Raw genomic sequence first — 16,076 nt, 5'->3', positions numbered from 1 at the left:
AGATTTATTACAAAAGCATGTGAAACACATTCATGCAGAACAAAAAAAAAATTAGTTTTATCCAAACAAGATTATTTTATATTATCAACATGTAATTTTACTTTGAAATACACTTTGATGCGTTACATCAGATGAGCCTTAAAGACTTTGAAGTACTTAGACTGGCTTTGTCTTAGTGTTCATTTCAGAAAGAAACAGGGAAGCTTGAAGACTGTCTCTATTTAGTGTTAGTACAGATGGCAGATCCTTATCAATGTTTGTTACCGAACAATGATTACATCATGATTGATTCTCAGATTATGCGTATGAAGCAGGTATTTAGTTTTGTATTTCATAGAATGATGGATAATATTTTTATACCTTAAATTATAAGATTTTAATATTTACCTCCTCCTTTCCCCAATAAAATAACACTGATTCTATAACAAAGCTCTTATACACAACAAAGATGGATATTCAGTATTAGAGATCCACTGTGTTGCAACATCTTAATATTTTTTTTTAAACAATGTATTGGTTGGCAGTTCTGCCTGATTTGGATCCCTAGTCAATGGGCCAGACCAACTGTGGAACCTTTTCTACTACCCTGCTCAGCAGGGAAGCGAATTCATGGCCTCACCTAGTTGCTGAGCTTAACCTTCAGTCCTGACGCTATAGGAAGCCTGGTGAGAGAATCTGAGCTACTACAGACCCCATCCTATAGCCCCACTCAGCAGAGACCCAAGCCAGGAGCTCTGCCCAACTGTTGAACATAGCCTCTGGCCTTTAATGACAGTGACCCTAAGCAGCCTCAAAGCCTAGCCTATAGTACCACCAAACCAGAGTGCCCAGCCTGAAGTCTTGCCCAGAGCTCAGGCTATGCTCCTACCAAATTCCTGAACATAGTCTGCAGCCTCACCTAATCAAGAAGCCTGAATAGTAATTCCACCTGACCACAGAACAGTCTCTAGCCTCACTCAGCTGTGGGATATAGCTTGAGACTTTCTGACCAGAAAGCCCAACCAGTTACCTTGGCCAATATCAGAGCACAGCCAATAGCTTACCTGATTGTGAAGCCAAGCTTGTGGCCCTGCCTAACTTTGGGATACATGCTTAGGTCCCACCTGAACACAAAATCCAGCCCATGGCACTATCTGGTCTGGCACAACCTGAGACCTCACTTGACTAGGAGCTATTTCAGAGCCCAACCCATAACCCTGCCTAATTGTGGAGTCTAACTTGTTGCACTGTCCTGCCAAGGAAGGTAGCCTCTGACCTTGTTCATTTGAAAATGATTGCAGAGCCCAGCTAATGGCCCCACTTGACAGTGGAGCTTGATCAGCAGCCCCACGTAGTCAGAGAGCCCACCCACTGGTCCTACTTGAATGTTGAGCATAGTCCAGTAGGCTCGCCCAACTGTGTAGCCCAGTCAATACCATTCCCCTGGCCTTAGAGCATGAACACTCAACTACACTCTGCTTGCCCGTGAATACTGCCAACTGGTCCATCAAATACCCTAAGCTGAGCTAACTTGTGAAGATCTTTTTATGCCAGAGCAAACTGTAATGTGTGAAAGAGGAGATCACTTACTCAAGTATGCAGATAAAAATGCAAGGAATCAAGGACCATGAAGAATCAGGTAAAGTGATACCACAAAGGAAACTAATAAAGCTCAGATAACTAACTCTAAGGAGACAGAAATCTGTGAACTGCCTGACAAAGAATTCAGAATTCAGAATAATTCCTTTAAAGAAGTTCTGTAATCTACAAGAACACACAGATCACTAAATAAAATTAGGAAAACAAAACGACATCAACAAAGAAACCATCAAAAAGCAGATGCTAGAGTCAAGAATACAATGACTGAACTGAAGACTTTAATAGAAAGATATAAAAGACTCAACCAAACATAAAAAGGAATTAGTGGACTAGAAGATAGGTCATTTGAAACTCAAGTCAGAGGAGCAAAAAGAAAATGAAAAAGAGTGAAGAAATCCTACAGGACTTATGGGACACCATCACATGAGAAAATATATACATACTACAGTTTAGATGGTTAGAATCTGAACAGGGTTACACCAAGACTCATTATAATTAAGCTGTCAAAAATCAAAGAGAATTTTGAGAGCAGCAAGAAGAAAGCGGCTTATCACATACAAGGGAACTCTCCATGTGACTATTCAATTTTCCAACCAAAACACTGTAGGCTAGAAAGGGTGGGGTGACATATTCAAAGAATGTATTGAAAGATAAAGAATATTATACCTAGCAAAGATAACCTTCAAAAATGAAAGAGAAATAAACACTTTCCCAAGCAAACAAAAGCTGAGGGTGTTCATCATCAGTAGATCTCCCTTACAATAAATGCTAAAGAGTGTACATCAAGCAGAATTAAAAGGATGCTCATTAACATTAACATATGAATGTGTAAAATTCACTGGTAATGGTAATGTAGTCAAAGTCAGATTCTCTGATATATAATGGTAGTAACTAATACACTTATAACTCTTACATAAAGTTAAAGAGCAAATATATTAAAAATAACTGTAACTACAATAATTTTTTCTACCCAATATAAAAAAGATGTATACTGTAACATCAGTAACCTAAAGTGTGAGGCAGGGAGAAGTAAAAGTATCAAGTTTCTGTCTACTATCAAAGTTAAGTTTTCATAAACCTAAAATAGGATGTTATAACTGTAAGTTATTTTAAGTAAGTTTCATGGTAAACACAAAGCAAAAACTGACAGTAGATTCACCAAAAGATGAAGAGAAAGTGTTCTGCCACAGAAAGTCATTAAATCAAAGGAAGACAGCAAGAGAGAAAGCAAGAAACAAAGTACCCACAAAAAAGCCAGAACATAACAAAATGTCAATAATAAATTGTTACCTATTAATAATTACTTTAAACATAAATGGATTAATTGTCCAATCAGAATCAATTGTCCACCTTATTGGAGGGGAAAAAAAAAGACCCAACTATATGCTGCCTATAGAGAGACTCACTTTAGTCATAAGGACACACATAAACTGAGAGTGAAAGGATAAAATAAGTTATTTCAAACAAATAGTAACTCAAAGAAAGTAGAGTTTATATTAGACAAAATAGATTTTAAGCTAAAAAAGGTCAAAAGATACAAAGTCATCATTTAATGGTAAAAATGTCATCGAGAAGATATTAGCTATTATAAATATGTATTTGCCCATATTGGAGCACCTAAATATATAAAGCAGATACAAACAAAACTAAAAGGAGAAACGAACAACAACAATAATATTTGGGACTTTAATACCTCACTGTCAACAACGAATCATCTAGGCAGAAAACCAATAAGGAAATTTGAATAACACTATAAACCAAATATACCGTACAGACATATACAAAACATTCCATCCAAAACCAGCAGAATACACATTCTTCTGAAGTTCACATGGGACATTTTTTAGGATAGATCATAGGTGAGGCCATAGAAAAATCCCAAGAAATTAACAAATATAGAAGTTATGTGAAGTAGCCTTTGTAACCATAAAAGTAGAAATTAGAGGAGAAGAGATGGAAAATTCATGAATATGCAGAAATTAACACACTCCTGAGCATACAGTGATTTAAAGAAGAAATCATAAGGAAAGCTAAAAAATATCTTGAGAAAAATGGAAACACACCAAATGCAGCAAAAGCAATTCTAGATGGAACTTTATTATGATAAATGCATGCATCAAGGAGAGTCATACTTCAAATAACCTAACTTTATACCCCAAGGGACTAGAATAAGAAGAACAAACTAAGCCCAAAGTTAGTAGAAGGAAGAAGATAATAAAAACTGGAAAAGAAAAGCAAACAGAATTGACCATATCATTAAAAGGATCATACACCACAAGCAAATGGAATTCATCCCTGGAATGAAAGATGGTTCATACATAAATCATAAATGGATACATCACATTAGTAGGATGAAAGATAAAAATCATCTCAGTAGATGCAGAAAAAGCATTTGACAAAATTCAGCATCCATTCATTATAAAAATTCTCAACAAATTATGTACAGAGTGCATCTCACCATAATTAAGGCCATATATGACAGGCCAGCAGCTAACATCAAACTCAGTGGTGAAAGGTTGAAAGTTTTCCCTCTAGACATATAGATGACCAAGAGGTATAATAAAAGGTGTTCAACATCACTAATTATCAGAGAAATGCAAATCAAAGCCACAATGAAATATTACCTCATATATATTACAATGGCTATTATGAAAAGGCAAGAAATAAACAGTATTGGCAAACATGTGGAGAAAAGGGAACCTTTGTACGCTATTGGTGGGAATGTAGATTGGTGCAGCCACTGTGGAAGACAATATGGCGGATCTTCAAAAAATTAAAAGTAGAACTACCATATGATCAAACAATTCAACTTATGAGTATTTATCTAAAGGAAATAAAGAACACTAAAGCAAAAAGATGCATGCACCCCTATTGTCATTGTAGCATTATTTACAATAGCCAAGATATGGAAGCAATCTAAGTGGCCATTGATGGTTAAATGGATAGGGAAAATGTGTCATTCATATATATTTATATATATATGGATAGAATCTTGGCATTTGCAACAAGAATGGACCTTGAGGGGATTATGCTAAGTAAAATAAACAGAGGGAAAGACAAATATATATGATCTCACTTATATGTAGAATTTTTTTCAAAAAGTTCATAGACATAATTGATAGTTGCCAAAGGTGGGGGGGGGTAGGGGTAGATGAAATGGGTGAAAGGGGATCAAAAGATACAAACTTCCAATTAAATAAATAAGTCATAGGGATGTAATGTACAGCATAGTTAATAATACTGTATTGCATATTTAAAAAGTGCTAATAGAGTAAATCTTAAAAGTTCTCATTGTTGGGGCGTCTGGGTGGCTCAGTGGGTTAAAGCCTCTGCCTTCGGCTCAGGTCATGATCCCAGGGTCCTGGGATAGAGCCCCACATTGGGCTCTCTGCTCTGTAGGGAGCCTGCTTTCTCCTCTCTCTCTCTGCCTGCCTCTCTGCCTCCTTGTGATCTCTGTCAAATAAATAAATAAAATCTTTAAAAAAAAAAAGTTCTCATTGCAAAAAAAAATTGAGCTATGTATGATGATCGATGTTAAACTAGACTTTTGATCATTTCACATTATGTACAGATATTGAACTATTAGGTTGTATACCTGGAACCAATATGTTGTGTGTCAGATACATCTCCACTGAAAAAAAGAAAAAGAAAGCTTTTTCTCTAAGACCAGGAACAATACAAGGTTGCCCACTCTCACCACTCCCACTAAACATAGTACTAGAAATCTTAGCCAGAGCAATCAGCTAGAAAAAGAAATCACAGATATCCAAATCAGAAAGGGAAAAAATGGAAGTGTCTCTTTTTGCAGATGACATCATCTTATATATAGAAAACCCTAAAGACTCCACCAAAAATCAGAAAATTCAGTAAAGTTGCCAAATATGGAATCAACAGTGAACTGTCTGGAAAAGAAATAAAACAATCCCATTTACAATAGCATAATAATTTAAAAATTTAGGAATAAATTTAATTAAGGAGGTAAAATAGCTTTACACTGAGAACTATAAAACAATGATAAAAGAAATTGAAGGGGCACCTGGGTGGCTCAGTTGGTCAGGCGTCTGCCTTTGGCTCAGGTCATGATCCCATGATCATGTCCTGGGACATCAGGCTCCTCACTCACTGGAAACTTGCTTCTCCCTCTCCTGCTCCTTCTGCTTGTGTATGTGCCTCTCTGTCTCTCTCTCTCTGTCAAATAAATAAATAAAATCTTAAAAAAAGAAAGAAAGAAAGAAATTGAAGAAGACACAAATAGAAAAATATCTCATGCTCACGGATCAAAAATATTGGTAATGTCAAAATGTTCCTACTAACTGAAATCATCTACAGATTCAGCGCAATCCCAATGACAGTTTTTCAGAATCAGAAAAAAAATCTAAAATTTGTGTGAAAACACGAAAGACCCTGAATAGCCAGAACAATCCTGAGAAAGAAGAGAAAAGCTGGAGGTATCACACTTTCTGATTGCAAGCTGTATTGCAAAGCTCTGGTAATCAAAACAGTATGATACTGCCATAAAAGTTGATATGTAGGGGCACCTGGGTGGCTCAGTGGGTTAAAGCCCCTGCCTTCAGCTCAGGTCATGATCCCAGGGTCCTGGGATCGAGTCCCACATCGGGCTCTCTACTCAGCAGGGAGCCTACTTCCTCCTCTCTCTCTGCCTGCTGCTCTGCCTGCTTGTGATCTCTGTCAAATAAATAAATAAAGTCTTAAAAAAAAAAAGTTGATATGTAGACCAATGGAACAGAATTAAGAACCCAGAAATAAATCTATGCATATATCATCAACTAATATTTGACAAGGAAGCTAAGAATATTTAATGGGGAAATGATAGTTTCTTTAATAAATGGTGTTAGGAAAACTGGACAGCCATATGCAAAAGAATAAAACTGCACCCCTATCTTCTATCTCTTATTAAAAACTAAAATAGATTAAATATCTAAACATAAGACCTGAAACCATAAACCTCCTAGAAGTAAACATAGATAAAAAAGCTTTTTGACATTGGTCTTGGCAATGATTTTTTAATTATGACATCAAAAGCAAAGATAAACAAGTGGGACTACATGAACTAAAAATCTTCTACACAGTCAAAAAATATCAACAAAATGAAAAGGCAGCCTACACAACAGGAAAATACATTTGCAAACCACATATCTGATAAGGATTAATATCCAAAACATATAAAGAACTCCTCTAACTGAAGAGAAAAAAAAAAAATCATCCAATGAGAAAGTGGGCAAGTGACCTAAGTAGATATTTTTCCAAAGAAGATATTCAAAATCTAACAGGTGTATGAAAAGTTGCTCAACATCACCCATCATCATGCAAATCAAAAGCACAGTGAGATATTGCCTCACACCTGTTGGAGTAGATATTATGAAAAAGCCAAGAGGTAATAAGCATTGACAAGGATGTGGAGAAGAGGGAACCATTGTGCACTGTTGATGGGAATGTAAATTGGTGCGATTACTATGGAAAACAGTATGGAAGTTCTTCAAAAAATTAAAAATAGACTACCATGGGGGCGCCTGGGTGGCTCAGTGGGTTAAGCCTCTGCCTTTGGCTCAGGTCATGATCTCGAGCCCCACATTGGGCTCTCTGCTCAGCAGGGAGCCTGCTTCCCTCTCTCTCTCTGTCTGCCTCTCTGACTACTTGTGACCTCTGTCAAATAAATAAATAAAATCTTAAAAAAAAAAAAAAAGACTACCATGTGATCCAGCAATTCTACTTCTGAGTATATATCCAAAGAGAATGAAATTACAATCTTGAGACAACATTAGTACCCCCACGTTCATAGCAACGTTATTTACAATAGACAAGACAACCTAAATGTCCATCAACAAGTGAATGGGTACAGATAATGTTTTCTACATTTAATGGAATATTATTCAGTTATAAAAATGGAAGTCCTGTCATTTGTGACAACATGATGAACCTCAGGGGTTTTATGCTAAGTGAAATAAGTCAGACAGAGAAAGACAAATACCGTATGTTATCAGTTATATGTGGAATATAAACAAGAAGAAGTCATAAAAGAGAATCAATTGGTGGTTGCCACACGAGGTGGGGGAAGTGAGTGAGTGAAATAGTACCAACTTGTAAGTATAAAATTAATAAGTTCTGGATATGTAACAGTTTGGTGACTGTAGTTGACAATATTGTATACTTGAAAGTTGCTAAGAGAAACCTTAACAGTTCTTAACTACACACAAAAATTCTAAGTATGTGAGGTCATGGGTCTATTATCTGTTGTGATCATTATTTAGAAATTATGTTGCCTAAAGCTACACATGAAGGATAATAGCTCTAAGACTTCTCACCCCCTCCCAAATGTAGATTGAAAAAATAAATAAATAAAGCTTATAGACTGGGATTGTTCATTTTATTTGGGGGAATAAAATTCAAACTTAAAAATTCTTTTGTTTTTGAAGAACATATATTAAATATATTGTTTCTGTGTGAGAGAGAAACAGGGAGTGGAGAAGAGAGAGTGAAAAAGGGTGGAGATAGAGAGATGGAGGGAGGAAGGGAGAATTGAAGCTCCATACCTAATAGCAAAGCAGCCATTTATGTTCATTTTCCTGACTAATTCACCCAGTGCCTCTACTTGCGCTCTAGCTGATAGTGATGTCTAACTCTTCATCTACACATCCTACCTACCTCCCCTATCCCAGGATTTTTGTGTTCCTATCAAAGTCATGGAGAGTTGCCTATATACTAGACCTTTGGGAAGATGCCACATGGTTACTTCTGTATCCCCAGGGCCCAGCACAGTGCATGCTGTCTCTCCTGTTCAATGACTGCATGTGTGAATACCAAAAGGCATTTAAACCTTTTGTTTGCTTTAATGGTTTTATTCATGCAAAGCACTAAAGGTTTATCCCCTCTGTAGTCTACCAAATGATAAATGTTTCAATAGAACTTAGAAAGAGGGAGACTGTAACACAATTAGTTTCTCTAGGGCTGGCTGCAGTTACCCTACATGAGCAGTTTTGTGTGACCATTTTAGTAGAGCTCTGGGAGGGAGAAGGGGAGGCTTAGTCCTTGGCAGTAGGAGTGATGAAGTCCCAGAACCTAAGTCAGGTTCGGTGGGGTGAGGTTCGGAGCCGACGGCTAAGAAAGAATTCTTAAGACGTCTCTGGTGCAAAAAGGTGGTTTATTAAAGCACGGGGACAGGACCCCTGGGCAGGTGGAGATGCAGCTGCCCTGGCTTGTGAGGGATGGCAGGTGAAGTACCCTGCGGTTGGGGGAAGGTGAGGGGAAGGAAGGGTTCAATGGGGTTTTCATATGCTCAAGAGAGCTACTGGAGGCCTTGCCCTTGTGGTTTGATCAATGTTGTCTTTAGACCAGCCATTAACATTAAGATAGTTGGGAGACTTTTTGGTGGGGTGTCACAATCCTGCTATCAATCGTCTTTGTTAGTGAGATTTAGGACATTTGTAAACCAAGGGAGACTCCTGTCTTGCAGGATTGTGATCCCTGCAATCTAACTATTTGCTTATTGTTCATGGCAGTCAGGGCTGCCTGAGGGATGCTACACAGGACTGAGGGGGAGCGGATGGAGAGGGGGTGCAAGGCGCCAGCTTTTGCTTTGTCTTCAGCCAGCCTCGTGCTCCCTCATCAGGAGGAGGAGTAGACCGTGCATGTGCAAGTTAATGTCTCTTGAAGCTTCAATGACAGGATTGTTAAAGAGGGAAAGAATACAGTGTACTTGTATTGTGAATAAATTAGTATAAGCTGAAAAATATTTGCTGACTTGAACAGCTGGGGTCAAAGCCCCAAACACCTCACAGATAAAACAGGATTTAAAAAAAGCAAATGTTTATAGAATCAAAATGACAACAGCAAAGTGTACTTACTTAACTTTAGGAGGTTTTATTTAATTTATGTATTTCATGGTTTATAAGTAGAATATAGAAGTGGCCAATTTGTGTAGGAATTTAAATAAATGTTACATTTTTAAGTGTAACCTAAGTTACATTTCTAAACCTAGTTACGTTTCTAGCTCAGTTTGACATGTTGAGTCCCCCAATAACGGGTCCATGGTCAAAGGAGCGAGAGTGATACAAAGTGGAGGTCAAGCAAAGCTTTATTTCAAGCCAAGCATCAAGAATCAAACCAACCGTCAAACCGACTGGTCAGGGATGCGCCTTACAGAAAGGGCGATGACCCCTCCCTGCCTTACAGACTAACTTATAGAGCAAAGGCCATGTGGTTGGGCCTGGCCACACGCAGATGGCCAATTAATTACAATTCAGCCCATAGTAGCTTTTTGAACTAGCCTATCACCTTGGTTAGAATTGGCACCCAAAAGGTGCCCAAAAGGTGGGGCCCACACTCCTTGGTAGCCAGGGGACACTATGCGTGCTTTACTCATTGGATGTCTCCACATGACCAGACTCATCCCTGCATTGGGGCTATTATCCACCTGACCTGACCCACCCTTGTATTTGGGCTTTGTTACCTGGGTTTCCTGGACTTGTTTTTAAGTAAGTTCCGGGGGGAGGGGGCCAGGATCAATTTAAGTTTTACTACATAAACAAGAAAATGGCTGTTCAACTGGGGTGAGGCCGCTCTGGCTGAAAAGGCCCTTACAGACAAACTTTACTAACTTGGCCCCTAATTAGAAAACAAATAAAGGGAAAGGGAATAAGGAGAGAAGGGGGTTATAAAATAGACCTCTACTTGAATTAAGTGTTCAGACAGAGAATTTAATCTAACAAAGGTGGCAGATACCATAATCAGCCAAGGTCAGACTTTCAGAGAAATGACATTGATAGTAAATGTTTACAGGGGCACCCGGGTGGCTCAGTTAGTTAAGCATCTGCCTTCAGCTCAGGTCCTGATCTCAGGGTCCTGGGATCCTGCTGAAGTTCTGTATTGGGTTTCCTGCTCAGGGAGTAGAGCAAGGGAGATTCCTGTTCTGCAGGATTGCGATCCCTGCAAGTTAACTATTTATCGTTTTATGGCAGTCAAGGGTGCCTGAGGAATGCTACACATATGGAGGGGAGCAGGTGAAGAGGGGGTGCAAGGCGCCAGCTTTTGCTTTGTCCTCAGCCAGCCTCCTGCTCCCTCATCAGGAGGAAGAAGCCTGCTTCTCCCTCTCCCTCTGTTCCTCCCTACCGATGGTGTGTATACTCTCTTTCTCTTAAATAAATAAAGTCTTTATTTTAAAAAAAAAAAAGTAAATGTTTACATAACAGTTTTATTTTTATCTTAGGACACTGCATTAAGGATAAAATCTTTTTGTTTGCTTGATGTATTTTCTAGAATATTAGATATATATCTTGTCTAAATTCCTTCAGTTCATTGATAACACAATTTAGAGATTTTTTCCTTGGATTTCAGATTTCATTATCTGTTCAGATAAAAATGCCTCTGGAAAGGGTATATTAGATTTTATCATTTAACTCTTAATGATAAAAGTTCATAAAAATCTTTCCTGAAAACTTTTTATGTAAAAAGAAAATAACAACATCAAGAAGACTATGGGAAGACAGCATCTCACTATCAAAATAAAAATTACATTTATCCTTTGACCCACAAATCCCTCTTTTGTGGGTATTATTGAGGGGGGAAAAGCAATATGCCTTGTAATGTACATAGAATGTTGTCTTTTGGGGTGTTTGGGTGGCTCAGTGGGTTGGGCCTCTGCCTTCAGCTCAGGTCCTGATCTCAGGGTGCTGGGATCAAGCCCCTCATTGGATCTCTGCTCAGCAAGAGCCTGCTGCCTCCTCCCCCTCTGCCTGCCTCTCTGCCTCCTGTGATGTCTCTCTCTGTCAAATAAATTTTAAAAACTTTAAAAAGAAAAGAATGTTATCTTTTATGTAGGAAAGAGAAAAAATAAAATAAGTGTGATTCTTTTATTTGCGTAAAGAAACATTAGCAGGATACATGCAAAATGATTGAGTGGAGTAAGACTTTACCTTTGCATACTTTTGCATTGTATTGATTTTTGAATCATGTGACTCTATTACCTGTTTTTAAGATGGCTGAATGAGTGAATAATAAGATGATTGAAATCACAAAAGAGCGAAGTTCATTTCAAGTGAGGAAACTGGAAGGTTTGAACACAAATTTTATCTATTTTGCTGCTGAAGGCTGGCTCTGAATAGGTTCATTCACTAAGGCCTTTAGCCGTTAATACAGAGGACTGTTAACAGGAAGAACTTTTCTGCCATTCTGGCCAAATGCCACTCAGCCATGTTCTATGTGATCTGTTTTCCTGTAGATGCCAGAAGAGCAGGCATTCTGTGTTTTGGTGAAAATCATGTATGACTATGGCTTACGAGATCTCTACAAAAACAACTTTGAAGATCTTCATTGCAAGTTCTATCAGTTGGAGAGACTAATACAGGTAAATAAAAATTAGGCTTTTATCACTCAGGGATTGAATTACAGAAAAAGTAATAAAATTGATGAACAATAATAATTCATGAAAGTTTAGTGGAATTCTACAGAAAAATTCTCAGTATATTTGGTTTCTGACCAGTATCTATGTTGGTGTTAATATTTATTTAACCATTTGATCGTTTTTAAAATAGTCTTCCATTGTAAATATTCAACTTTAATATACTTTGAAGTGTGAATATAGTGAGTTAAGTCAATGAAAAGATTCCTGAGTATATTTGTAAAGAAATGAAGATATTTACAGAATAGAAATGGAAATACTTAAGAACTTTCCCTCCCTTAATTAGCCCTAGTACTATATTTAGGTCCACATGTAGAGAATTCTTAAAAGGGACAGAAAAGAATTGAAAAAGAATAAAAAACACATAAATGTTAATATAGGGACATATTTAAAATTTTTTCTCCTATAATTTCATGATCTCAAACAATGTTTGTTACTGTTTCACAATATGTCTGTATAAATTTATATGTATGAAGAACATATTATTTTATATATGTAAAATATTACATAATAAATAAAGATTGTGAGCAAGGGCAAGATGATATTGACTAGTGCTAATAGAAGGAATTCCTGAGTAGCTTTGAAATTCCACCTGAAGTTGAAAATCTTAAATTTATAATGGGTTTGTGTCACATGCTTATATGGCTTTCTCTGTCTGAGGTATTGAGAACCCAAGAGAAATGTGAAATAAATACATGAATGGATTGATTCCATATTGGAGAAAAGTAAAGTGATTAAGGAGGAAGGTAATGGGACACAGCACTAGAGATACTGGAAGGAGCCCATTGGCCTGACCTGTCAGGAGATCCATAGGTGTATAAAGAGGGCATGAAGTCAATAAGAGACTAAAAGACTAGAACAGGGAAGACACAGGATTAGCAATGAGATTAAAGATTAAAGACAACTTTACTGGGAGAAGAGAATGTTGGAAGGTAGAAGACCTTTAAGAAGAAATGAAATAGGGGAAAGATGTTAAGAGAACTGTAAGCACAATGACACATGTGCTTTCATCGGGAGAAGAAAGATTGTGTAGAAGATTCTGGGCAACTGTGGACAATAAAAGCAATAGGCTCTTTTTGAGATTTAATTCTTCTAAGTAAATATTTGGGATTATTCACTTTCTTACCTTTTATTTTCAGAAGTTTACATTTTTTCGAAGCTCAGTATTCTTAAGAGCTTTGAGAGTCAAATAAATGTACCTGATAAATGAATAGCAAGTTCATGGTACTGTGAAGAAACCTAAACACATTTTAGCATGTGTTAGCATTCTTTGACTGGATGACCTTAGGACATCCCACTTAAAGTACCTGATGGGTACTTTTGGGTGTTTTTCTGAAAGCATTTTGTGTAGGAAGTAGGGAGTTTTGTTTGTTTGTTTTTATGATCCATTTATGAAAACAAAACTAATGTGGGCTTTTACATGTCTTTGCTTTTCAGTTATAGGAACAGCTATGCTAATACTCTGAGCTTTCCTTTCATGCTTTTGACAAGCATTTACTTATGTAAATTGAGGAGAAAAAAGCGTTAGGGTAGCATAAAGGCATTTTTAGGAGACACCCTATATCATGCATTATACCCTTGCACAATTTCTGTAGCTTGTCAGTTTTTAATGATAGGTTATTTTGAAGTCTGGTTATGTTTGGGGTTTGTCTCAATACCCCAAAAAGATACTCAAGTGATATCACAGATCCCGGATGATGTTGATATTAAGTGGTCTCCAAAGAGTAGATCTATTTCTTTCCTAAGTAGTTAGGCAACCCATTTGATCAGGTGCTGGACTTGACTCTGTAGGGATGACGTTCATTAGACCATAGGTATTCTGTCAAAGCGAGCATTTACTAAGAAACAAGAACAGTCAAGTGAGCAAGAGGTCATCTTTGTTATCTGTCCATGACAAGTCTGCCTCTATTTTCCTCAATCATCCTAGTCCCAGGCTCATCTCCTATTATCACTTCCATGTAGTTACATAAAATTGAATGAATTTTGCGAAAAATCTAGAGTGGTCATAGAAATCTAGTTATAAATTACAGTTGTGGTAGGAAATAAAGCTTCTCAGTTTTCCACTTTGATTTTTTAGGAGCAGTTACCGGACCTGCATCACCATTTTTGTGTTCTGAACCTGGAAGTTCATATGTATGCCTCCCAGTGGTTCCTCACTCTTTTTACAGCCAAGTTCCCACTCTGCATGGTCTTCCACATCATCGACTTACTGCTCTGTGAGGTAGAGTGACTGCATCTCTCATACCTAAGCCAAAAGTGAAAATAGTTTTTATTTAAAGTGGTCATAATCGTCTTCATTTTATTTTTTCCTATAAATTAAGCCATAAATATTGACCAGGAAGTTCTATTTAATTTTTTAGTAAAGACTATTTTAATTATTATTTGTGAGAAATGAATATGTTAAGTCATATAAAATTCCTGCAAAGTAAGGTAGGTAATTAAATTTCTGTAATTAAAATTCATAATAAGCCTTTACCTGTGTAATAATGTATTACTAATATAAAGGACCTTTAAAATTATATAAATGAATTCAAAATCAGGTGTTTTTAATAGTAATGTAGTTATACTTCCAAGAGTGAATATAAATGAAATTATATAGTAATCTATATTTTATTTTATCTTTTCTTTTCTTTCTTTTCACCAGTATAGTTAACATACACTGTTATGTTAGTTTCAAGTGTACAATAGAGTGTGATTCAACAACTCCATATATCACCCAGCACTCATCATAACAGGTGTACTGCTTAATCCCCATCACCTATTTAACCTCCACCCACCTCCCCTCTGGTAACCACTAAGTTTGTTTTCTAATTATACAGTAATTTAATCTTCAATTCATAAGATGTTTCTAATGTATATGATGTTTGAGACTCCTACCAGATAATTGTGAAGTGATACACTAACGCTTCTCTACCATATATTTTCACAGAATATTTAAAAAACTAGTTTGCAGGGGCACCTGGGTGGCTCTTGGGGTTAAGGCCTCTGCCTTCGGCTCAGGTCATGATCTCAGGTCCTGGGATTGAGCCCCCCATCGGGGCTCTCTGCTCAGCAGGGAGCCTGCTTCCTCCTCTCTCTCTGCCTGCCTCTCTGCCTACTTGTGATCTCTGACTGTCAAGTAAATAAATAAAATCTTTAAAAAAAAAAACTAGTTTGCAAATTCCTTAGGTATATGATTTATTTCATGTATTGTTTTTAGTTCCTGAGGTGGCTGCGTTTATTCACTTTACTCTTTTACAGAAATAAGCAGCATTACACAAGCATACCTTGTATCCTGCCAGTCAAAATGTTTAACAGTCTTAGCAGTGATTGCTAGATGAGAATTTTTTTTATTTGGGATATAAATGTATATAAATTATAGCTGTCTTAAATTAGAAAGCTAGAGCAATCAAAAGTATAAGCCTAACATAATCTAAACGGTTTTGTATTAGTGCATAACTTGTTATACACGGTTTCCTTTCTTAACCACTCCAATTGTATTAATCAAATTATAAAAAACGATTAAAAGAGATAAAAATGCCTAAGCTGTGCAAAGCATGGCTAGGATTTCTCAGGCTACCACGGCAGAAGTGTTTCCTGTGCACACATCGCTGGGTTCTGCTCGTCAGAGGTTCTAGCTGGGAGCCACACAATCCTTGAAAGTTGCAGAGCATTTTGTAAAGGTGTAAGATCTTTAAACATTTGTAACATATTTTTTTAAAAAAAGATTTGTTTATTTTATCTGAGAGCCAGAGAGAGAGAAAGAGAGAGAGAGGAGGGGCAGGGGATGAGAATCTCCATCAGACTCCCCGCTGAGCACAGAGCCCGAGGCAGGGCTGGATCTCACCACCCTGAGATTATGACCTGAGCTGAAATCGAGAGTCAGACCCTTCACCATCTGGGCCACCCAGGCGTCCCCATTTGTGACATTTTAATAAAGAAAGGCTCAGCGACTTGCTGAAGGTCACAGAGTAAGTTCCCCAATTCTGAATATGTAACAGCAGCAAACCTGATTAATAACACATGGACTCTCCTATTTGTCTTACTTACAAATTAGTTTCTAAAATGCCTATCTAAATTTAACCTAAAGGAAGAAGGCAAAATT

The 16,076-nt window shown here is 37.2% G+C and overlaps 1 protein-coding gene across 3 annotated transcripts in view; it reads left to right on the top strand.

Moving 5' to 3' along the window:
* RABGAP1L (RAB GTPase activating protein 1 like) overlaps positions 1 to 16,076 on the top strand; it is a 776,623-nt gene that overhangs the window by 497,166 nt on the left and 263,381 nt on the right. For all 3 annotated transcript variants that reach the window (XM_059146060.1, XM_059146061.1, XM_059146062.1), the window contains exons 16-17: positions 11,813 to 11,938; positions 14,070 to 14,213. In XM_059146060.1, the coding sequence (XP_059002043.1) occupies positions 11,813 to 11,938; positions 14,070 to 14,213 (270 nt within the window). The remainder of the gene's footprint in view (positions 1 to 11,812; positions 11,939 to 14,069; positions 14,214 to 16,076) is intronic.

Source organism: Mustela lutreola, chromosome 14 (genome assembly GCF_030435805.1).
Source record: "Mustela lutreola isolate mMusLut2 chromosome 14, mMusLut2.pri, whole genome shotgun sequence".
Classification (NCBI taxonomy): domain Eukaryota; kingdom Metazoa; phylum Chordata; class Mammalia; order Carnivora; family Mustelidae; genus Mustela; species Mustela lutreola.
Note: the sequence above shows the minus strand (reverse complement) of the source record. Positions and strands in the feature narration are given on the sequence as shown.